Genomic DNA, 24,029 nt, shown 5'->3' with positions numbered 1-24,029 from the left:
ACCCTGACTTCAGATGGTTCTTCATGAATGTATGTCAGTCAGACCTTTTCTCTAACTGGCGATAATTTCCTTTAGGGCAGGAAGGGATCATGGTTTATTTAACACTACCACCTCTCTTGTCTCTGTTAGTGTTAGCACCTGAGAGGCGGTCAGTAGAACTGGTAATTGGAAATAGCAATACTATGAGATGACTAGTTTTTCCAGAGATCTCTGGAATGTGAAAATGTGGACTTACTACCCCTTCCCCATCTTCTCAGGTCATCTAGCCTTTATGAAATTATTAGGAGAATTAGTGCCCTCAACTGTGGGCTCTTGGATGAACCATTTTTGGCTTCTAGTTCAGGACACAGCTAACTGCAGGGGCCTGGACTGAGTTGGCCTGCCTAGCGGCCACATGGAGGTTGAATGGAATTTGCACCCAAAAGCAGTTTGTAGCAATTTTTCTCTCCTTTGGACACAAGCAGCTCATAATGGAAATGAGATATACTTTCCTGGTCATTAGCAGACCTCAGATTTTGATTTCTAATTGTTCTTTTGTTTCGACTTGTCTCCTGTTTAGTATATATGACCTGGCATTTAAACCCGATGGAACCCAACTGATTTTGGCTGCAGGAAACAGATTACTGGTAGGATTTTGTCTGAGTTTCCTTTTTAAGTGTTTTTTTTTTCCTTTCTCCTTCTAAGTACTCTGATATTTGACCTCTTTTTTTTTTTTTTGAGATAAAAAAGGCGGGAAGGGGGAGTGGAAATCAGTCATTACTTTTTTAAATAGGGAAGGAAATGGGCTATTTAAAACAGGTAAGTAAACTGTCTATCAGATAGTCCCTTGTGGACATTACCTCCTTTGGAGTCATTCCTCTTTCCTTTTTTCCTTTGAGACCCTCATGAAAGAGTTGAAAACAATTCTTCAAAATGTCTTTGAAACTGGGTTGGTGTCAGCTCACATTCTGTCCCCCACTGAAAAATTTAGGCACAAGAACTGAAGGTCCTCCCTCAGGAGAAGTCAGATAGTCTGACCCCAACTTTTAGACTCTGGCCTACCTAAACAATTCCATATGGATATTGTCCTATTTGTTATATTTTCAAAGAGGATTAGCTCCCTCTGGAATCTATTTCAGTGTAGAAAAGTCATTTTATAGACTTCTTTATGTTCGACCTAAAAACCTTTGCATACTCTCTCCCGCCTGCTTTTGTTCACTTCATCTTGCTCAGTTTCTCTAGATGTATAGGCTGACTGAACTCCATTCTCCACACAGTTGCTAGCAAAACCATAGAATTAGAATTGCTCCACAGACTTCTCCAAAAGAGAAATCAACTTTCCATATCCTTCTATTATTTTTTGCTCAGGGGTTACTATTGGCTCTACATTCAGAAACTGTTCCTGGCAGTCTTAGGGGACCATATGGGGTGCCAGGGATTGAACCCAGATCTGTCCTGGGTCGGCTGTGTGCAAGGCAAATGTCCTAACGCTGTGCTATTGCTTTGGACCCAATTAAATTTTTTTTTTTTTTTGCAGAGGTTCTTCTCTAAGATGCTTTTCGGGGGCTTTTCCCTTGATTTCTTAGATGATGTGTATTTTATTTTAAATCTACGCATCATGGATAGAAGTTACACAAATTCACATTACAGCTGAGTTTTAAAATCCTCCTGTTTGCAAACCCCACTGAGACCTGTGATTTTCTGTCTCTTGAAGTGACACATTTATTTCTCAGTGGTGTTGCTATTAGGGGCAAAGCTAGTCAGCACTAACATTTAATCCAGAGTGGTGCTTTCATGAGCTGACTTACTCGGAGGACCTAACCTGATTGATACTGTGTTCATAATCTCAGAAGATTTGTCTTGTTTGTCTTTGGGCCACCCCTGGTGGTACTCGGGGCTTATTTCTGGCACTGTGCTCAGAATTTACCCCAAGCTCTGTGCTTGGGAGACGATTTTTTCCTGGCTATCTAATGCACAGAATTGCAACCTTTACTTCTAATGTTTTCAAACTTTAAGTCATAGTCTTTATGATTTCTCAGTGCATTTATTATTTTTTTTGGAAGTGGGGGGCTAGTCCCAGCAGTACTCAGAGATTATTCCTGGGTCTGCACTTAGGAATTACTCCTGGTGGTGCTCAGGGGACCATATGGGATGCTAGGGGTCAAACCCAGGTTGACCGTGTACAAGTCTAATGCCCTACCCACTGTGCCAACTCTCCAGCTCCTCTTTAGTGCATCTTTTACTTACCTAATTTTAGAAATTTGGCAAGTGGTTTGGTTACAAAGATGAAAAATAGCAGGAGTAACATGTAGGGATTCTGGCTGAGTGATGGCTGTGAATAATATCTGTATCTTGGTTCTTCTTTGCAGGTCTATGATACCTCTGATGGCACCTTACTTCAACCCTTAAAAGGACACAAAGACACAGTATACTGTGTCGCATATGCGAGGGACGGTAAGAGGCTTCTCAGGGCTTGAAGTCTCTGTTATGGCTTCACTGCTGCTCATTTATTTCTCTCCCCAGACATTCTTTAATTATTTTTAGGAAGCCAAACTACAGGTGGTAGGTTCTGAAGATAGTTAAGTGTCTTAGACTTGAATTGAGTTCAACAAGTATATACTGAAGGCCAGCTATATGCCAGGCACTTGCAGCTGAGAACAGACAAAGCTTCCTGCCCTGGAGAGGCATGTGTCTCCATAGGGGTGGTGAGGAAGGAGACAGCGTATAATAAACACAGTGATTAAACAGAATGTGGGGAGTGGTATGTATGAAGGAAAAAGGAAACAGAGCAGATTGGGTGGGGTTGAAAGTGTGGGACAGGGGTAAGGTAGTGAGGGTGGGCTACTGGGACAGGCACTGGAGAGCAGAGACTTGAAGGCTACAGGCCTGTGGGGAAAGAGTTCCCCTCAGAAAGGGGAAGGATTGCAGAGCCCCTGGACTGGGAGTGTTCCTACTGAGGGCCAGGGTAGATCTGCAGGAAGCAGGAAGGGATGAGGAAGAGAGAGTAGGTCAGATCTTCTTTGCTTTCAGAAATACTGTTTTGTTTTTTCTCAAGTCCACTTTTACATAGTTTCTCTCTTTTTTGGAGGGACCACACCTGGGGGGCGGAGAGATAGCATAGAGGTAGGGCATTTGCCTTGCATGCAGAAGGATGGTGGTTTGAATCCCAGCATACCATATGGTCCCCGAGCCTGCCAGGAGCGATTTCTAAGCATAGAGCCAGGAGTAACCCCTGAGCGCTGCTGGGTGTGACCCCCCTCCCCCCAAAAAAGAAATCACTCCTGGCTTGGGACCATATGGGACACGGGGGATTGAACCACAGTTTGTCCCAGGTTAGCACATGCAAGGCAAATGCCCTATTGCTTGTGCAACCCCTCTGGGTCCTCTACATACAGTTTCTTGATATATGTTGTTTGCTAAAGGTTTTAAAATATCAAACTGTTTATTAATTAACTGCCTGTCTTAAACTATGTAACACCTTTTTTTTTTTTTTTTTTTTTGGGTTTTGGGCCACACCCGGCGTTGCTCAGGGGTTATTCCTAGCTCCAGGCTCAGAAATTGCACGGGGGACCATATGGGACGCCGGGATTCGAACCAATGACCTCCTGCATGAAAGGCAAACGCCTTACCTCCATGCTATCTCTCCGGCCCCCTTTTCTTTATTTTTCTTTAAAAAAATAAGGAAGCTTCATGAATTTGCGTGTCGTCCTTGCTCAGGGGCCATGCTAATCTTCTCTGGATCATTCCAATTTTAGTGTATTGCTGCCAAAGCAAGCAAGCACTGTAGCACCTTGTCTTTATTTTTCTTTTAAAAAAATATGGAAGCTTCATGAATTTGCGTGTCATCCTTGCTCAGGGGCCATGCTAATCTTCTCTGTAGCATTCCAATTTTAGTGTAAATGCTGCCGAAGCGAGCATTGTAGCACCTTTTCTTTGAGAACTTCCCCTTCTATGAATCTAGACAATAAAAATGTGAAAAAAAAAGAAAAGAAACACTGGGTTTGATTTTCAGAAATAGGAGGCCTCTGAAGTGTTCTGAATAGAAGAGGGGTCTGATCTGTCTATTATCTATCACCTATCAATCAATCATCTAACTAGTTCACAAGCAGGACATGGGGCCTGAAGTCATCCCTGGAAATACTAGGGCCACATACTGCAGTTTCAGGGGACTGCCAGGATCAAATGGAGTTAAGCATGGGGCCTCCACATGCCAGGCATGCTGCCAGCCCTTTGAGCTCTCTGGCCTGGATCTATATTTTATGTATTTAATTTTAGTTTTGGGGGCCACACCCAGTGGTGCTCAAGTATTGGACCTACCCACTCTACTATGGCTTCAACTCCTGGATTTATGTTTTATGAGGGTCTCTGTGACTGCTGTATTGGGGAGAACTTGTAAGAGGTGAAGATTGGGACAGGGAGATGAGCAAGGAAACAGGTTGTTCAAGTAATGGGAGCCTGTGGCTGAGCTCTCTGGGAAGTGGAAGAAGGATGAGGGGGGACAGATGCCTGATGAAGTGTGAGCACTCATGAGGCAAAGGTGTCAAAGAACTGGGTTTCTTGTTCAAGAAAAAGTAATACAAGACAGTTTGAAGAAATAGTTAAAAATAATACTAAAGGGGCCAGGTAGTGGCGCTGGAGGTAAGGTGCCTGCACTAGCCTAGGACGGACCGCGGTTCGATCCCCCGGCGTCCCATATGGTCCCCCAAGAAGCCAGGAGCAACTTCTGAGCGCATAGCCAGGAGTAACCCCTGAGCGTCACAGGGTGTGGCCCAAAAACCAAAAAAAAAAAAAAATAATAATAATAAAATACAAAAATTAAAAATAGGGGCTGGAGCAGTGGCGCAAATGGTAAGGCATCTGCCTTGCCCATGCTAGCCTAGAACAGATTGCAGTTCAATCCCTCCGCATCCCATATCGTCCCCCAATCCAGGAGCGATTTCTGAGTGCATAGCTAGGAGTAACCCCTGAGTGTCACCAGGTATGGTCTAAAAAAATTAATTAAAAAATTAAAATATGTTAATTTCAGCATTGAATCGATCCTAGACATTATCCTGAGTCCGAGTACTTTCTTTTTTTCTTTTTTTCTTTTTTGTTTTTTGTTTTTTGGTTATCCCGAGTACTTTCATCTAGTACTTTCATCTTCCCAGCAATTACAAATGCTATTACTATATCCACTTTTGTTTGTTTGTTTTGTTTTGTTTTGTTTTGTTTTGGTCACACCTGGCAGCACTCAGGGGTTCCTCCTGGCCCTACGCTCAGAAATCGCTCCTGGCAGGCTTGGGGGACCATATGGGATGCCGGGATTCGAACCACTGCCCTTCTGCATGCAAGGCACATGCCTTACGTCCGTGCTATCTGTCCGGCCCCTACATCTACTTTTCAAGTGAGGAAATGATGGCCCAGAGATGTTCGGTCACTGGTTCCCAATCAACAGCAGCAGGTAGTGATGTCATTGGGGCTTCTGGCCCACGCTGTGTCCAGAGTTCAGACTCTTTCCACCTGTTGCACGCCAGAGAGACTTGAATAGTATATATAACAGATTCATATATTTTGTCCTTGCAGCCCTCTCATCCAGCTCACTCTAATATCTGCTATTTGGCTGACATGGAGGTGCATTAAAGAGAGGCTCTTGGGAACTGGAGCGATAGTGGGTGCTTGCCTCGCATGCTCACCTGGGTTTGATCCTGGCTTTCCATAGGTCCCCTGAGTACCGCCAGGAGTAAGCCCCGAGCAATACTGGGTGTGGGTCAAAAACATAAAAAGAGAGGCATGATTGGCCTCCACAAAGAGCTTCTGAAGCTCAGAGCTCAAGGGTAAGTTTCACTTATTGGAAAAATTAAAATCCAAAGCCACATAACAACATCTAAGGAAAATGCCTCAGTGGTCCTATCTCAGCAGTTGGGGAAGCCCTGTGCCTCTTCCAAGCCTGGCAGACTTAACCTGATTAGCTTCTACTTGATACTAAGGGACATGTTGCCTGTCTCCTGCCTGTCCCTTCATAAAATTGGAGCACCGTATGTACTCCAGTATAAGCTGACCCGAGTATAAATTGACCCCCCCTAATTTTACCCTAAAAACTGGGAAAACGTAATGACTTGAGTATAAGCCAAGGTGGAAAATGCAGCAGCCACTGGTAAATTTCAAAAATAAAAATATATACCCAAAACAATTACAACAATTAAGAATCAGTAGGTTAAAAGGTTAAATGTTTTTCAATATTTATTGCTAAAGAAAAACTGGAAACTAGCAACAATAACTTTAAAACTTTAAATAAAGTGCAGAAAACCGTAGCTTCACAGGTGATTAAGCTAAATCACAAAGGTTAAGATCCTTCAAAACTGGATTCCTCCTCCTCCTCCTCCTCATCTGTATGTCCAAACAGAGCTTCAGCTGTATCAGCTATATCAGCGCAAACATTGTTATCATCACTGAGTTCGCAAATATCATCACTGCTGTTGGTCTCATATAAAGTGCAGAATATTGTTATATTGGTTAAATAGTTCAGATCAGCCACAGCCTGTGGACTGAACTGAAGCACCGGGGGCTCCCTCCAGCAGACGGCAGAAGATGACTGGAGACTACATGCATTTGATTTGGGGTGCCTGCGCACTGAATCAAATAACTGGTATGACCCGAGTATAAGCGAGTTCAGGTTTTTGGACACACATTTTGTGCCAAAGAAACTCGGCTTATACTCGAGTATATTTGGCAGTGTAAAATCAAGTTTGTTTATAGATGGGCCACACTCAACAATCATTGGGGTCAATGGCCTAGTGCTGGGGAATACATCCTGAATAAATAAAGTGAAATGGGGACCGGAGAGATAGCACAGTGATAAAGGCATTTGCCTTGCATGTGGCCCACCCAGGAGGGACCTGGTTCTATTCCTGGCATCCCCATGTGGTACCCTGCCAGGGGAGTATTCAAGTGCAGAGCCTGGAGTAAGCCCTGAGCACCGCTGGGTGTGGCCCAACTACCAATCAATCAATCAATAAAGTTTTTTAAAAAAATAAAGTGAAATGAATGTGAGCATTTTTCTTTCTAAAAACATCTTTAGGCAAACGCTTTGCTTCTGGATCAGCCGACAAGAGTGTGATTATTTGGACATCAAAGTTGGAAGGCATTCTGAAATACACGTAAGTAAACCTTAGCAAGAAACCAATTCAATGCTTGGTATCACTACTTTGACTCGTTGAACTACAGTAGTAAAAAGTCTTTAGTAGAGGTAAGAGGAAGAGGTGTTTTCCCCTTGCCATTGAGAGTGAAGTTGGGCTCTGTGGGGAGGATAGAAGGCTGGGAATGACTCCATGATCATGACTTGAGTGCACCTGTTTGGCTAGTACCAGGATGGCTGGTTTCTTAGGCAAGCTGATGCTGTGGATTCTACCCCAACCAGTTTATCATTTTCCAGTTTCCTTGTCTAGGAATGACCTCATAATCTCCCAGGAGCCACAGCCAGAAATATGGAGGTGCTGTGCCCCCAAGTACAATCTTCCACTGTGGGATCTGCTCACCTTCTGAACCCAGTCCTCTTCCTCAATTCCCCACTCACCCTACAAAGCACAGGGACGAATGTTGTGCTTTGCTTCTGCCAAAAGCCTTTGCTGTTTCTGTAGATGTGGTCAGTCTCCTTGATCTATCTATCATCTATCCATCCATCCATCCATCCATCCATCCATCCATCCATCCATCCATCCATCCATCCATCCATCCATCCATCCATCCATCTATCTATCTATCTATCTATCTATCTATCTATCTATCTATCTATCTATCTATCTATCTATCTATCTATCTATCATCTATCTATCATCTCTATCTATCTCTCTATCCATCCATCCATCCATCATTTTTTTTGGTTTTTGGGTCACACCCAGCAGCGCTCAGGGATTACTCCTGGCTCTATGCTCAGAAATCTCTCCTGGCAGGCTCGGGGACCATATGGGATACTGGGATTCAAACCACCATCCTTCTGCATGCAAGGCAAATGCTCTACTGCCATGCTATCTCTCCAGCCCTGGAGTTTGATATTTAACTACCAAAATGTTTTTCATCTTGCAGCCTAAAACTTTAGACCCACTAAATAACAGCCCCTCAGGCCCCAATCCCATCTGGCTATACCTGTCTCCACCTGTGCCCTCCCATTCCTCTTACCTGTCCCTTCTGCTTGACCCTTCTCACTGACTCCAGACTTCACGCTCCTTTGTTCTTTCTCTGACGCCTCTGTTTCCTGTGACTGTCATTACAGTATAAATTCATTTCTTTTTTTTTTTTTTTTTTTTTGGTTTTTGGGCCACACCCGGTAACGCTCAGGGGTTACTCCTGGCTATGTGCTCAGAAGTTGCTCCTGGCTTGGGGGACCATATGGGACACCGGGGGATCGAACCGCGGTCCGCCCAAGGCTAGCGCAGGCAAGGCAGGCACCTTACCTTTAGCGCCACCGCCCGGCCCCCATAAATTCATTTCTTAAAGAACCTGACATCCTCATGGTTCACTCATGTTGTAGCATGTGTCAGAATTTCCTTTCTTGGTCCCATGGTGCTAGGGGATGAAATCCACGGCCCTATGTGTGCAGGACAAATGCTCCACTGCTGAGCTGTACCCCTGACCCCCACTGAGAAAGAATAGCATTCTGGAGTGCACTAAAATGGTCTCCATCTCTATAGCATGGAGGTAGGGCATTTGCCTTGCATGCAGAAGGATGGTGGTTCGAATCCCAGCATCCCATGTGGTCCCCCGAGCCTGCCAGGAGCGATTTCTGAGCATAGAGCTAGGAGTAACCCCTGAGTGCTGCCGGGTGTGTCCCAAAAACCAACCAAACAAACAAAGATTGTCTCCATCTCTATACTGCCATAAACATGGAGTGCACATTAGTAAACTGCCTCTGAATGAATGAATGAGGTGGTGAGTAAAGCATCAGCCAGAGTGCAGGAGCCCAGTGGAGACTGAGTTGCCCCATGTGGTGTCTGACTCACTCAGCTGTCACATGATCGAAGGGTTTATTGAGTCTCAAAGCCAGACCTACCCTGTCGTCATCACACCTCATCCAGGCCTCCACAGAGCCAAGAGTGATGGATACTTAATAAAGCACTTCCTGTGCACCTGGCATAGTCCTGGTGCTTTAATCATAATCTTATCGGCTCACAGTAAGTGGTCAGCAGCCCGGAGTTGGAGGAGGCAGTCTTTAGGGCAGCTGATTTTGTGGGGTGGGGGCTCTCGGGAGGGAAGCTCTCAACTCTACTCTGCTCTGTAGCAAAGCTTATGGGGTATGGTCAAGGGGTTGGGGCACATTGTCAGCATCTTCACCAAACACTCAGGGGTTGCTGCATGATCTGCCTTTGTTTCCTTGACAGGCACAACGAATCTATCCAGTGTGTTTCATACAACCCCATTACCCACCAACTGGCATCTTGTTCCTCCATTGATTTTGGTAGGTTCTGATTCCCTCTGGGTCCAAAATATTGATGTATTCCCACACCAGTGACTTTGTCTTAGACATTCCATGGAGTGGCTGATGGGAAGCTGACAGTTTCTAAACTGTGTAGAAACCAAGAGAATGAGTGATGACATGGAGTTTGGCAAGAAACTTGGGAGCGGTAAGAAACTTGGGAGCCAGGAAGGGACAATGCCTCCCGGATACCTACCTTGCATGGCCCTGGCAGAAGTGCTTTGGTGGCCCCTACCTGGAGCCATGCCTCCTTGTGCCATATCAGAATTACTTGTTTGGCAACAAACATTGTCATGGGATTTTTTTTATTTTCAGGAAGAAACACACCTAGTGTGTACCTGGTGTGTACCTGAGAAGAGCTATTCCCAATTCGGTGCTCAAGGGTCATTCATGGCAGTGCTCAGGACCAATGCAGTATTGGGAAATGAATATGGACCTCTTGCATGCAAAGCCTGTACTCAGCCCATTGAGCTGTCTCTCCAGCTCCAGGCTGTCTTCCTAGATAAATTGAATGTCTGGATTTCTCTTGCCCCACATAGAGCACTGTGTGGTGCTGGTACAAAGAGTTTCATCAAGTCAGGGCAGGCGGCTATAGTCTGGGAGTGCCTTTGTTCAAGGTCGATTTTGGCTTTTTCTGAGACTGCCCCCATGCCTTCCCCACTCTGGGGACTGGTCCCAATGGAGGAGCCAGGGCCCTGGCCTGCTCTGGCTCACTTTCCTTATCGAAGATGAACACATTCCCTCCCAGCTGTCTCATTGGTAGTCAACTGAGGTTTCCAGGAGAGAACATACTTGAAAGCACCTGTAAATAAAAAGCAAACAAGCAAACCAAAAGAAGCATTTTCTCCATGCAAAGACCTGATCTGTGTGCATGGAATGACAAAGACAAGAAAATCTCTACCCTTCTGAGTTTGTGGCTAGTGGAAGGTGGGGAGGTTGAATATGGAGAACCAAGTAATAGATAGGAATGATATTTGTTGAATGATTGCTAGGGCAGGCTCGGGATACCCTATGGGATGCTGAGATTCGAACCACCATCCTTCTGCATGCAAGGCAAACACCCTACCTCCATGCTATCTCTCTGGCCCCAAAGCAACCACTTTAAACCCTGTACCATCTCTCTAGCTTTACCATAAGTAATATAAAAACCTGAAACATAGGCTTGACACAGTATATTTCTTTTTTTTTTTTTTTTTTTTTTTGGTTTTTCGGGCCACATCTGTTTGATGCTCAGGGGTTACTCCTGGCTAAGCGCTCAGAAATTGCCCCTGGCTTGGGGGGACCATATGGGACGCCGGGGATCGAACAGCGGTCCTTCCTTAGCTAGTGCTTGCAAGGCAGACACCTTACCTCTAGCGCCACCTCACCAGCCCCAACACAGTATATTTCTTTTTTTTTTTTTTTGGTGGTTTTTGGGTCACACCCGGCAGTGCTCAGGGATTATTCCTGGCTCCAGACTCAGAAATTGTTCCTGGCAGGCACAGGGGACCATATGGGATGCCGGGATTCGAACCGATGACCTCCTGCATGAAAAGCAAACGCCTTACCTCCATGCTATCTCTCCGGCCCCATCACAGTATATTTCTATTGCTGTGGCATTTCATCAGCTTTGTACATAACCACTCACACATAGATAACTCCTTATTATCACCTCCTCTTCCCCATATTTCTCACCACTGGCATCTGGTAACTGTCATGCTAATTTCCAGATCCTTAATGTTATAATTTAAGAATGTTATACAGTGGAATTTTAAGGCTGGAACAATAGCACAGCAGTAGGGCTTTTTGCCTTGCATATGGCCAACCTGGGACCGACATCCCATATGGTCTCTCAAACTTGCCAGGAGTGCTTTCTAAGTTCAGAGCCAGGAGTAACCCCTGAAGACCTCTGAGTGTGACCCAAAATAACCCACAAATTAAAAAAAATGGAATTATAAGTGGGGCTAGAGCTATGGTACACTGAGTAGGGCATAATTGCATGGCCAGCCTGGGTTTGATCCCTGCCATCCCATATAGTCCTCTGAGCCTACTAGGAGTGATCTCTGTACAGAACCAGGAGTAAGCCCTGAGCACTGCTGGTTGTGGCCCAAAAAACCAAAATGAGATCTGCTTTATTCACACAGCATAAAACCCTAGATTTGGGCCTGGAGAGATAGCACAGCGGTGTTTGCCTTGCAAACAGCCGACCCAGGACCAAAGGTGGTTGGTTCGAATCCTGGTGTCCCATATGGTCCCCCGTGCCTGCCAGGAGCTATTTCTGAGCAGACAGCCAGGAGTAAACCCTGAGCACTGCGGGTGTGACCCAAAAACCAAAACAACAACAACAAAAAACCCCCTAGATTTAAGGGAACAGAGATTCTGTGGCCCCTGGTCGGCCATAAGTAGGTATTGACTTTTTGAGGGTGAAGGCATCAGTTACCAGAAGCCCACCTCTTATAACTGCTGCAGGAAAACAGTTGGTCCAGGGGTCTATAAAGCCCCAGGTTGAAGTGCTGGGGGTTGGTAGGAGACTGCCACTCCTGCTGGATGGTTGTTGCCTGATTGCTGGAGAAACTGCTGGACTCCCAGCTCTTGCTTCCTTTTTGCAGCTTCTCTCCTACTGCTCTGGGGCCCAACACTAACAGATGACAACCGAACAGGAGTTGAACCCTGAAGTTTTAGGGGAGTAGGAATAAATAGCTGTATCCAAGTATTGTTTTACACTGCTGATCAAGTTTCAGGTAGGTCAGATCCAGAGGATTTCAGATGATGACATAATCTCTCAGTGCAGGGCAGTCAGGAAGCCATTAGTCCTCTGCAGGTCAAAAGAGGCAGGTCCTCGAGCCAGGACTTCAGTTGAAGAAGCAGATTCAAGTAGGTGGTGGATTGGTTGCAAGCAGCAGTTCTTTTACCCTTAAGTAATTTGATGACTACAGTATTATTATTTTTTTTATCATTATTTGGAGATAAATATTCCAGCCTGTCCTCACCCCTAATAACATGAATAGCAGTAGATCTTTGAAAGACATGGAATTGGATTAAAAAAGGCTTTCATTAAATATCCAGGAGGCCATCATAGATTTAATTCTCTACGGGATTAGGACCTTGATCCATGAAGGAATCATGGCTTTGATTCACAGGATCACAATCCTGATTCCCCAGAGGATCATTACTCAACCTGACAGTGTTAGGCCTGGAACAGAAGGAGAGATGGGAAAAGGCAAGACCAGGAGTCCCTTAGTTTCTCCAACATTCTAGCAGGGACCATTCAGCAGGAGAAACAGAGTCTCCTCGCCTCCCATCTCCTCCCCCAGCACTTCAGTCCCTGGTCCAATTGTCATGGTGGGCTTCTGGTAACTGACATTTCACCCTTAAAGGGACAATACCTACTGTGGTTGACCAGAGGCTGTAGAGTCTCTATTTTCTTATACTAGAGAACTACCTAGCTATGCCAAATTTCTTTATTTTATATTTTATTATTTTTTTCCGGTTTTGGGGTCATATCTGGTGCTTTTCGGGGTTACTCCTGGGTCTGCACTCAGGAATTACTCCTGGCAGTGCTTTGGGGGACCATATATATAGACCTCTGGGAACTGAACCCAAGTCAACTGTGTGTAAGGCAATTATCCTACTTGGTGTACAATTGCTCCACTCCCCACATTTCTTTTTTGTTGCTGAGTAATATTCCAACCAATCAACCTTTGATTTTGCATTGAAGGCTTGTGGTCTCCTGAACAGAAGTCTGTCTCCAAGCACAAAGCCAGCAGCAAGATCACCTGCTGCAGGTGAGTCAGAAATGTGCTGAAAGAGAATGCATGTGTGTTCCTTCACCCAATTCCCACCCAATCCCAGGAGAAGGCTGACATGGGAGGGGAAGCTGCCTATCTTTTCTCCCTTCTTCCTGTCCTCAAGGAGGAGGCCCTGTGCCTTTGGCCATCATATTGTGTTGGTGCTGTCAGCAAGTCTCTTCAGCCTGAACTGGGCTGCAGGGAGGCTCTGGGGAGAGGTGAGGCTGGAGAAAGACAGCTCCCAAATTAGGCCCAAATCTGAATTCAGATCTCATTGCTGATAAACTTTGTGGTCTTGGTGCATTACTGGATCTCAGAGCTGGGTCCTCTGGTTTCCTGAAGTGGGGATCAGAATGTGGACTCAGGCTGTCATGAAATAAATGCACACAAATTGGCAGTGGGGCAGGATCAGCAGTGCCTACCAACTGCTGTGTGCTGGATAGAGGTCAGGTAGGTACTGGATAGATTCTTCCCTTCAGCATTCAGTGTGCACTTGTTCTCAAGGGTGGGCTACACCATGACAGAATCTATTTCCAGGTGCTCTTGCAGTGGGAGGGACTAAACATTGACAGGGAGAAAGAGGCCTACTCAGGAATGCTGCCATAGCCAAAGGCTGGCTGGAGTGTATATGTCCAGAGAACCAGGGAGTGTGGAAAAAAAGATGCCATTGCCATGATGTCTCCCAGTGGAGGATTGAAACTAATGGGGTTTTATTGATTTTTTTTTCCTTTTTGAATCATACCTGGTAAGGCTCAGGGATTATTCTTGGCTCTGTGCTCAGGGATCACTCTTGGCAGGACTCAGGAGACCACCTGGAATGCTAGGGATCAAACCCAGGTTGAATATTTGTAAAGCAAGACTCCTTCCTACCCACTGTACTATTGTCCTTGCCCCCCAATGGGGCTTTAAACTTGGTCTTCTGATTTTTATGTCAGGACCAGGATAGATCCCACTGCGGCTACCTTATCAGACTGTGTTTCAACCAAGATGCCCTCCGCTATGATTACCTCATATGTGTGCCTTTTCCTTTGAACAGCTGGACAAATGATGGTCAGTACCTGGCTCTGGGCATGTTCAATGGCGTCATCAGCATACGGAACAAGAATGGGGAGGAGAAGGTCAAGATCGAGCGGCCAGGGGGATCCCACTCCTCCATATGGTCCATATGCTGGAACCCTTCAAGGTAGCCTTTCCCTCCCATGGGCAGACTGTTAGGGGGCAGGGCTCACTCAGCAGACTGAGGGTTCCATGCTTCTAGGGGCTTTTCACCCACTCACTGCTTTGTCTTGGAACTTATTCCTTCCATTAGAATGGGATTTTTTTTTAAAGTGCCCATCTTGTGCTTTGGAATGAATCCCAGATATTTAGCTAAACAGATGAGCTATATAGGCCAGCTCAGAAAGCGAGGTTGAGTGGGAGAGAGAGAGAATGTGTGTGTGTGTGTGTGTGTGTGTGTGTGTGTGTATGTGTGTGTGTGTGTGTGTGTAAAGGGAAAGGGGGGAAGAGAGAGAGAAAGAGAGAGAGAATGAGTAGGTTGTTTTCTTATTAATTATAGCTCAACTCTTTGCTGTGGCTTTATTTTGCTCTTTTCCCTTTTCCACTTCTTTCCTCCATAGGAAGGGCAGAACCTGTACCCACACAAGACTAAATAGGTCTCCCAGGAGCCCTTTTATTTGGCTGTCATTGCTAAATTCGAATTAAATCTACTAACGTCCCCAGAGCCTAGAGTTCCACAAATGATTGCCGTCTACCTTTTCAGGCTCACATCCATTTTCCTTTCCCGGCCCATGTGACTCCGAGGGCGAGCTAATAGCTTTCCATGCCCTCCTGTTATTAATATCATTAATGCTCTAATAATCCTCTAATGTTATTAAGTCATCACTGTTCCCCCCACTGAGCCCTCTGTAGGTTGACTCGTTTCCCAGCCCAATGTCATTTTATAGGTGTTGCCTACATGATTTAGAAGGTGGTTGAATTCCATTGCCTTTCCTACCCCAGATTATTACACTGCTTCCTGAATAATTTCGTCCCACTCAGGGCTGGACCATGTCTACCTAATGCCTCCGGAGGCTATTAGTATACCCCCAGAGTTCCTGCTGTTTGATTTTGTATCCGCAGAATGGTCTGTGGCTTCCAGGTACCATTTTTAATTCATGAGGTGCAGGATGCCCAGTGTACCTGGTTGCCTGTTCCTTTCCGGGCAGTGCCCAGATCTCCCTGACAGGTCTGAAATGAGAGCTTCAGTGTAGTTCTAGGTCCTAGGATTATGACCCATCACTTCCCGCCGACAGCCGTTGGGAGAAATCCTGGATGAACAGAGACAGCGAGATTGCCGAGGAAGAAGACATTGTCAACAGATATATTCAGGAAATCCCCTCCACTTTTCCGTCAACAGTATACAGTAGACAGGGTAGTGAGGCAGAGGAGGAACCAGAGGAAGACGATGCCTGTGCCAGGCATAACCGCTTGTGAGTGTCCCTGGGCAAGGAGCAAGGACTTGTCGGAGGGCCCAGGCCCCACACCCACCTCCCAGGACCCATGCTACTCTGAAGCCCCTGTCAGGGAGTCCCTAAGGAGCTGTTGGTGATGCTCCAACCTCTGTTTCGGTCTGACTTTGAGAGTTTAGGAAATACTGAAAAGTAGAAAGGAGGAAGTTCAGCTTTTCTTTCAATTCTAATCTCTTGAGAAAAATGACTCTTAGGATTCTTTTTTAATTTGGTTTTTGGCCATACCTGATGATGCTCAGGGCATACTCATCATAGTTCTGCATTAGAAATTATTCCTGGGGCTGGAGAGATAGCATGGAGGTAAGGCGTTTGCCTTTCATGCAAGAGGTCATCGGTTCGAATCCCAGCGTCCCATATGGTCCCCCGTGCCTGCCAGGAGCAATTTCTGAGCATGGAGCCAGGAGTAACCCTGAGCACTGCCGGGTGTGACCCAAAAACCACAAAAAAAAAAAAAAAAAAAAAAAAAAAAAAAAAAAAAGAAATTATTCCTGGGCCCGGAGAGATAGCACAGTGGCATTTGCCTTGCAAGCAGCCGATCCAGAACCTAAGGTGGTTGGTTCAAATCCCAGTGTCCCATATGGTCCCCCGTGCCTGCCGGAGCTATTTCTGAGCAGACAGCCAGGAGTAACCCCTGAGCACTGCCGGGTGTGGCCCAAAAACAAAAAACAAAAGAAAAAAAAATACTCCTGGCAGGACGCTGGACCATGTGGAATACTGGGGATTGAAATTGGGTTGACTGCATGCAAGGCAAGCACCTTACCCACTGGACTATTGTTCCAATACCTGCTCTTAAAGGTTTGCATATTTCTTCTTAATCCCTTTGTGTCTTTACATAGTTCATGAAATTACATTCTGCTTTTCTTTTCGTTCTTTTTTCTTTCCTTTCTTTTCTTCCCCTCCCCACAACATCATAGAGTGAACGCATTCCAGCAACTCTTTTATCTTTTTTTTGTTGTTGTTGTTGTTTTTGGGCCACACCCGTTTGACGCTCAGGAGTTACTCCTGGCTATGTGCTCAGAAATTACCCCTGGCTTGGGGGGACCATATGGGACGCCAGGGGATCGAACCGCGGTCCGTTCCTTGGCTAGCGCTTGTAAGGCAGACACCTTACCTCTAGCGCCACCTTCCCGGCCCAACTCTTTTATCTTGTGTTTTGTGGTGCTGAAGACTTACTCCTGACTTTGTGCCCAGGGGTCACTCATCATAGTTCTGGGATCAAACCCTGGTTAGCTATGTGCTGGTCAAGGGCCAAAATCTTTTGTATTATACCTCCGATCCTTGAGCAGCTTCTATATAGACTGACATGAAATGCAGTTTTGACAGTCTTACTGCATGGGGAAAAGGCAGTTGAAAACCCCCAGTTCAGCTCCTGGGAAGTCAACTCTGAACCCCACTCAGAGATGTCTGTGTCCTCCTCAAGAGGCTTTTCTGCAGGCTGGGCTCCCCACCTGAGTGTGGACATTACTGCTAGCAGTGCAAAGTACATGTGCAGGCCTCTTCCAGCTATCATCTTCTCCTTTCTTCTTCTTTTTTTTTTATATGTATGTGATTGTGATGTAAGCCACTTTGCTGCTCTCAGCTGGGTTTTGGAACGAAGGTGCTGCCAGGTGACCTGGAGTTAGGAAAGAGGAGATGACTCTTGGTGGAGTCAAAGCAGGTGATGAGAGTGGGAACAGCTCTCAAGCTCCATTGCTGTGCGGTCTGACCCCTGCCTCAGTGGAGAAGTTTTCTCTCTGCTGGCCCCACCATCATTCTCTAGACTCGATCCAGGAGGAACTTTGTCTCTGAGACAGAGGCCTCCCATTCTTTCATATCACGTTTCATTAGAAACCATTTGCCCACTGTGAGAGAACCTAGTTTGAAGTGTTACTTTTCCCTTTACAGAGGGAGTAAGCAATCTCATTCAGAAATCAGACATTCTGAGGGGCCAGACTGGTGGTGCAAGGGGTAAGGCGTCTGCCTTGCCCGCGCTAGCCTAGAATGGACCGTGGTTCGATCCCCTGGCATCCCATCTGGTCCCCTAAGTCAAAAAGAAATCAGACATTCTTTGCCTTCCTTTGCCAGACACATGTTTCTCCATCATCTCCCAGTTTATAGTTTGTCAGAGAAAAGCACTCTTGGATTTCCAGCCTTCTTCTTTCTTCTGCTGCTTCCCAGGAAGCTGTGAAATGTGGTTTTTCCTCCTCCTCTCCTCCCAGTGAGGTCTCTGGGTTCCACAGGCTCTCAGGAGTGGGGTCAACGGGAGAACGGGTCCCAGAGGGCAGCCCTCTCACCTCACCTCAGCACCCACTGATTGGCAGGTTGGCCTCAGTACAACTGTACATTTGGCAACCTGCCAACCTGGCCAGGGCTTTCTCTTTCCTGTTGTTTGTTAACCCATAGGGCTAATTCCAGGGCAGGTCCTGACTCCATTTAACCTTCTTTGTCTTCCATTGATTAGAGAGGAACATAATGACATCCTGGCTGTGGCTGACTGGGGACAGAAACTTTCCTTCTACCAACTGAGTGGAAAGCAGGTATGTTGTGCAACTCAGCGACAATGGTACCACCCTGCTAATGCCGAGAGAGTGTTTTTCCATATTCTGAGACAGTCTTCTAGGATTCATACCACTTTATCACTGCTCAGTGCCATGCAAGCTTTCTTTTGGTGAGCTCTTATAAAACCTGGAAGTACTTTATTGGCAGGGTGCATTGGGCTACACTTGGTGTAAGTGCTCAGGGTTTACTCCTGTCTCTGTGCTCAGTGATCACACTCTTAATGGGACTAGGGGGGACCCTCTATGGTTCCAGAGATCAATTCCAACCAGTTGCAAGGCAAACACCTTACCACTCTACTATATTTTCAGTCTTGGGAATATTCTTCTTATGGGTGTAGGATTGAGCAGACAAGACTCTTAAGTAGGGAAAGGCAGTACTGAGATTCTGCCCAACTAACTGTGATGTTTGGGATTGAAACCTAGCTTGGTCCAACTGGGGAGCCTTTGTCCTCAACTGTCATGGTGTCAGCCACACATTTCTGAGCATCACTTAAGCCAGCCCTTTGCTGTGTTAGGAGCAGCAGATTAGCACCATAGTCACAGCCTCTCCCTGCATCTTCAACAACCCCTGAGCGGTGTAGAATGCAGAGGACAGAATTATGTTGGTAGACAGTGACAGGAATGCGAAAGGGACCCAGAGGAATAGCACAGGGGCTTCAGGCATCAGCCTCACAAGCCATGGGTTCACATCCCTCTCTTGCATGTTGATTGATTGTAACAGCTGTGCTACCTGCCATCCATGCTACCACCAGTGGTTGCTGGCTGTATCAGTCAGCAACTGTGGTCACCACAGAAAGAGGCATGACTCCAGGCCACATTGCAGCTATAGTATGACCTCTGGTGCGAGCACCTCCCCTAGTGGCATGGAGGCTGAGAGATTGCTCAGAGGGCAGAAGTCATACTTTACATGTGGAAGTCCCAGGTTAGACCTGCCAGGATCACATGACCCCTGCACCACTGTGAATGACTATTTTTTTCTTTTTTGTGTGAATGACTCTGGAGCAACAAAACGGGAGTGACCCCTGAGCACTGCTGGCTCTATGTTTGAGCCCAAAACAAAGAAATATAAATATGGATGAGTGCTACAGCCAAGTGTAAGAACCCTGCCTCCCCACCCCTCAATGCAGTCATCACTACTGCATTGTCAACAAGAGGAAGGGGAAAATGAGGTTGACATCACTCTCTGGTTGGGATAGAGGATTTTTAGAGATGTTTTGAGTAAGCAGAGCTCAAAGGACATCAGGAAGTATTTCAGGAAGAGGAAGTAGCATCTACAAAGGCAGGATGGAATGACTATGTAGGCCAAAGTGAGAAAAAGATGTTCAGGTGACAGACCCAGGATTCTTGAGAGTGGGTAGGGAGTTTTAGGCTACCACAGTGCTATTCAGGGCTTGCTCTTGGCTCTGCACAGGGGACCGACCATATGTGGAACCAGGGCTTGAATTGGGGTTAGAGGTATGCAGAGATATTGCCTTAACCTGTGAACTGTCTCTCTGGCCCTGACCCCAGTATTTTTTTTTTTAGCAAGAGTTAGAGCTGGAAATAAAGCTAGGCACATGGTTATAAAGACCCTCCCTGAGAGTGTGACTAGAGTGAATGCTCAGATTTTGGTGAGGCGTGATTTGGTCCAGTTCCTGCTCCCTGTTTTGAGAGAAGCCTTGTTTCTAAGAAGGATCCCTTAGACTAGAAGGGCCAAAGAACAGGAGTAGAGTGGAAGGGCTGGGTGGCTTAGGTGTCAGGGCCACTCATCGAGAGATCTGCCTATTCACAGAGCCTTTTATACTAGCATTTTCAGTCCTCAGCAGTTGGTGCTGATGGGAGCCTGGCTCCAAGGCCATTTCTCTTCTGTCTTGTCTTACCATTGGTCGTTTCACAGTGGCGTAAAGAAAAGAAAGAGGTGTTGGCAGGATAGGTAGCTCAGCAGTTGAGCATTTTTCTTTTTGTACGCACATTTTCCTGCAGTGAACAACACCCCCATCCCTGTAATGGAAATAAAATACTGAGCTGTATTCCCAACCTTTGACTTTTATTCTAAAAGCTGAGGGATCACCATCCAAATGAAAAGTTGACCCACAGAATGGGAGGAAATTTTTGTAAATTATACACATGATAAGAAACTTGTATCCAGAATATATGAAACACCCTTACAACTCAATAATAAAATAATTCAATCTCTAAATGGAAAAGGGGTCTTAGGAGTGTGATCCTCATGGGAGAGCATGTGCCACACATCTGCGAGATCGTGGGTTTCATCGTGGGCCCAACATGACCAGTGTTGTAAGTGATGGATACTGTCAGGGTTCATGGCCATGACAAATTGAAACAAAAAGGAAAGGGAATCTGGAGAATAGACATTTCTCCAAACAAGATAGACAAGTGGTAATGAACAGCTGCTTAACATCTGCAGCCATAATTTAACTACAAACTAAAATCACAGAAAACTTGACTTCTTAGCCACTAGGGTGGGGACAGTAGAGCCCCTTGTATGCTCTGTGAATAGCAAATGATACCATAGCTTTGGAAGATCCCTCACGGAGTAAAGCTGGAGTTGCCATATGACTTAAAAATTCTACATATGTGTGTATATATATGTGTGCATATTCACACATCATGTATAGTTGTATTTAAAACTTACATACAGATATTCTTGCAGCATTGTTTATGGAAGCCAAAAGCGACAACATAAAAATTCAACAGCTAATGAAAGGGTAAATGAAGTGTGGACTGGCTCTCAGCCAGAACCGTGCAGACTGATTCAGCCATGCAGAGGAATAAGTACTAATGCGTGAGCGAACATGCATGAATTAAGCACAAAGGCTTGTCCAGGATTGCATGGACAGGAAAGGTCTGTCTTGAACAGGCCTCTTCTCAGCTGCGAAATATAGATTAGTGGCCACTAGAAAGAGGAAAGCAGGAGGAACTGATATGATCAGGTATAGATTTTCTCTTGGGGAGGATGGAAATATTTTTAAATAAGTGATGATATTTGCACAAATAATGAGTAAATTAAAAGCCAAGTAACTATACCCTTTTAATGGATGAATGATAAGATCCGTGAATAGTAACGGCAACAATTAGGTTACTTTTGGCAGAAGTAAGATGGATGTCATTTAGAACATAGGGCATTAAAAAAAAATAAAATAAATTTAGCTTGGTGAAATAGTATAAAAAAAAAAAGAGGGGAGGAGCTGGAAAGATAGCACAGCAGTAGGGCCTTGCATACAGCTGATCCAGGATGGACGGTGGTTCGAATCCCAGCATCCCATATGATCCCCCGTGCCTGCAGGAGCGATTTCTGAGCACAGAGCCAGTAGTAACTGATTGGGGGAAGTGGCAGGAAAGGCTGGGATAACCTGCTGAAAATAGGCCTGTGTTTACCATGGAATCCCACTTCTCTCTCCTCTGCCAAGGTCCCCAGTAAGGTCAGTGAGAAAAGCCCTTAGATCTCTTGTGTTTGTGCACTTAGAAGTTGTTTTCTCCATGTGTGTTTTCTTTCTGCAGATTGGAAAGGATCGCTCACTGAACTTTGACCCCTGCTGTGTTAGCTACTTTACTAAAGGGGAATACATCTTGCTAGGGGGTTCAGACAAGCAAGTATCCCTTTTCACCAAGGATGGAGTGCGGCTTGGGACTGTGGGGGAGCAAAACTCCTGGGTGTGGACATGTAAAGTGAAGCCGGATTCCAACTATGTGGTAAGACATTCATTTCAAGGGGCCTTGTCCGACAGCCATGCTGACACCAGGCATCTGGGAGTGAATGAATGAATGAATGAATGACAAGCTCTTTCCCTCCAGGTAGCCGGCTGCCAGGATGGCACCATTTCCTTTTACCAGCTTATTTTCAGCACTGTCCATGGACTCTATAAGGACCGCTATGCCTACAGGGACAGCATGACTGATGTCATTGTACAGCATCTAATCACTGAACAGAAAGGTGAGGGCAGGGGTAGGCCTGCTCCAGAGGGTAGAAGGGAATGGGCAGAAGAATAGGAGAGGCCAAATCTGGGTTCCTTGGAAACACTGGGCTTTGTGGGAATAGGGTGGTAAGAGTAGGATGTAAATCTTTGGGGCATCCTCTGGGGCCCATCTGGAAACATCTCTGAAGAGTTCAGCTGAGCCAACTCTGAAAATAGAGAGCTCTTCGACTTTCTCCTGTAGCAGCCATGAACTAGACTTGCAATGTTTTGAACTTCATTTCATGGGAACATGGATTTCCTGACTCAGGAGAGGTCCTTGTGTGTGTGTGTGTGTGTGTGTGTGTGTGTGTGTGTGTGTGTGTGTGTGTGTGTGTGTATGTGAGTGGCTGGTCTGTTGGTGTGTGTGTATGTGTGTGTGTATGTGAGTGGCTGGTCTGTTGGTGTGTGTGTATGTGAGTGGCTGGTCTGTTGTGTGTGTATGTGTGTGTGTTTGTGTGTGTGTGTGTGTGTGTGTGTGTGTCTATGGCCTTCTAGTCTCTCTGGGGAGTCACTTTGGGATGCTTCTCTTTCTCTCCTGCTCTTCTTGGCCCTGGGCAGGTCCTGTCCATGTGGAAACACAAAAATAGTGACTCACCACACACTTGGTGAGTAGGTCCCGTTCCAAGCTTAGTACAGTCACTCCAGAGCCCAGTTTCACTTCTGCCCAAATAGTGGTTGAGAGGGTAAGGGCCCCCCATTTTCATCAAGAGTTCACTGGTCTGGTGGTGGGGGTTGAGGTGGAAGCCTGCTCCAGATGACACTCTCACATCCTCAACTAGAGCAGCTGTGGTGGTGAGGGTGCAGCCACCAGGGCAGCTGTCCTCCATCCCCTCAGCTTTGCCCAGAGGGTGAAAATGGAGTGACCCCAAACCACCTGCCATTCCTCTCGTCAAAAGTGGTGCGTGGGAGTGACCAGAGGTCGGATAACCTCAAGAGCAGGCCGATTCCTGGTCGATCAACCAGAGCCATTACCACCACACAGAGGAATTCAAATTTATATTCAGCAAGTGATGGAAGCTCTAAGGGTTTTATTTTCTATACTCGGCTACAGGTGCTTTGGACCACAAAGATTTGCTCTGAATTGGGTTCCTTGTATTTCAGCAGACCTGATTGTGCGTATCAGACACACCGTAAAGAGATTTTTGATGAGTGTCTCACTTTAATTGCCAATAGCATTAAGTAAATGATAGCTTTTAATTTCTCTGCCATCTACCTTACTTAACAACCCCTTGCTATTGCTGGATTTATATATATTTTTTTCTTTGACAGTTCGGATTAAATGCAAAGAGCTTGTCAAGAAAATTGCCATCTACAGAAATCGATTAGCTATCCAGCTGCCGGAGAAAATTCTCATCTATGAGTTGTATTCTGATGACTCGTCAGATATGCATTACCGGGTGAAGGAGAAGATTATCAAGAAGTTTGAATGCAACCTGCTGGTGGTGTGTGCCAACCACATTATCCTCTGCCAGGTGGGTACCCATGGAATCTGCCTTGTGCACCACTGAGGAAGGGGCATCCAAGACCTGCTTTCCACTCGGTCTCTAGGCCACAGTCCTTGCCTATCCATCCAAATGCTATTCCTGAATAATTTCTTTATTAATAGCTTCATGAGTCAGTCTTTTTTTTTTGTTTGTTTTTTGGGCCACACCCATTTGATGCTCAGGGGTTACTCCTGGCTAAGCACTCAGAAATTGCCCCTGGCTTGGGGGGACCATATGGGATGCTGGGGATCGAACTGCGGTCCTTCCTTGGCTAGTGCTTGCAAGACAGACACCTTACCTCTAGTGCCACCTCGCCGGCCCCAATGAGTCAGTCTTGACTAGAACTCCTGA

The 24,029-nt window shown here is 45.9% G+C and overlaps 1 protein-coding gene and 2 non-coding genes across 4 annotated transcripts in view; 1 reads left to right on the top strand and 2 right to left on the bottom strand.

Annotated features, from left to right (window-relative positions):
• The window catches only part of IFT122 (intraflagellar transport 122), a 70,777-nt gene that overhangs the window by 12,510 nt on the left and 34,238 nt on the right, over nt 1–24,029 (top strand). The window contains exons 2-12 of one of the 2 annotated variants that reach the window (XM_049766256.1): nt 560–626; nt 2,349–2,433; nt 7,037–7,115; nt 9,333–9,409; nt 13,125–13,191; nt 14,231–14,377; nt 15,486–15,662; nt 18,142–18,217; nt 21,740–21,931; nt 22,034–22,172; nt 23,464–23,666. In XM_049766256.1, coding sequence (XP_049622213.1) covers nt 560–626; nt 2,349–2,433; nt 7,037–7,115; nt 9,333–9,409; nt 13,125–13,191; nt 14,231–14,377; nt 15,486–15,662; nt 18,142–18,217; nt 21,740–21,931; nt 22,034–22,172; nt 23,464–23,666 — 1,309 coding nt within the window. The remainder of the gene's footprint in view (nt 1–559; nt 627–2,348; nt 2,434–7,036; nt 7,116–9,332; nt 9,410–13,124; nt 13,192–14,230; nt 14,378–15,485; nt 15,663–18,141; nt 18,218–21,739; nt 21,932–22,033; nt 22,173–23,463; nt 23,667–24,029) is intronic. The other variant, XM_049766255.1, reaches the window with a different exon arrangement.
• Nucleotides 3,652–3,756, bottom strand: LOC125998354 (U6 spliceosomal RNA). Its single transcript, XR_007491944.1, has one exon. It is a non-coding gene; the product is annotated as a U6 spliceosomal RNA (small nuclear RNA).
• LOC125998340 (U6 spliceosomal RNA) lies at nt 3,791–3,897 on the bottom strand. The gene has a single exon (XR_007491930.1). It is a non-coding gene; the product is annotated as a U6 spliceosomal RNA (small nuclear RNA).

The sequence above is a fragment of the Suncus etruscus genome, chromosome 20 (assembly GCF_024139225.1).
Source record: "Suncus etruscus isolate mSunEtr1 chromosome 20, mSunEtr1.pri.cur, whole genome shotgun sequence".
Taxonomy (NCBI): Eukaryota; Metazoa; Chordata; class Mammalia; order Eulipotyphla; family Soricidae; genus Suncus; species Suncus etruscus.
This window is presented reverse-complemented; position numbering and strand designations above follow the sequence as displayed.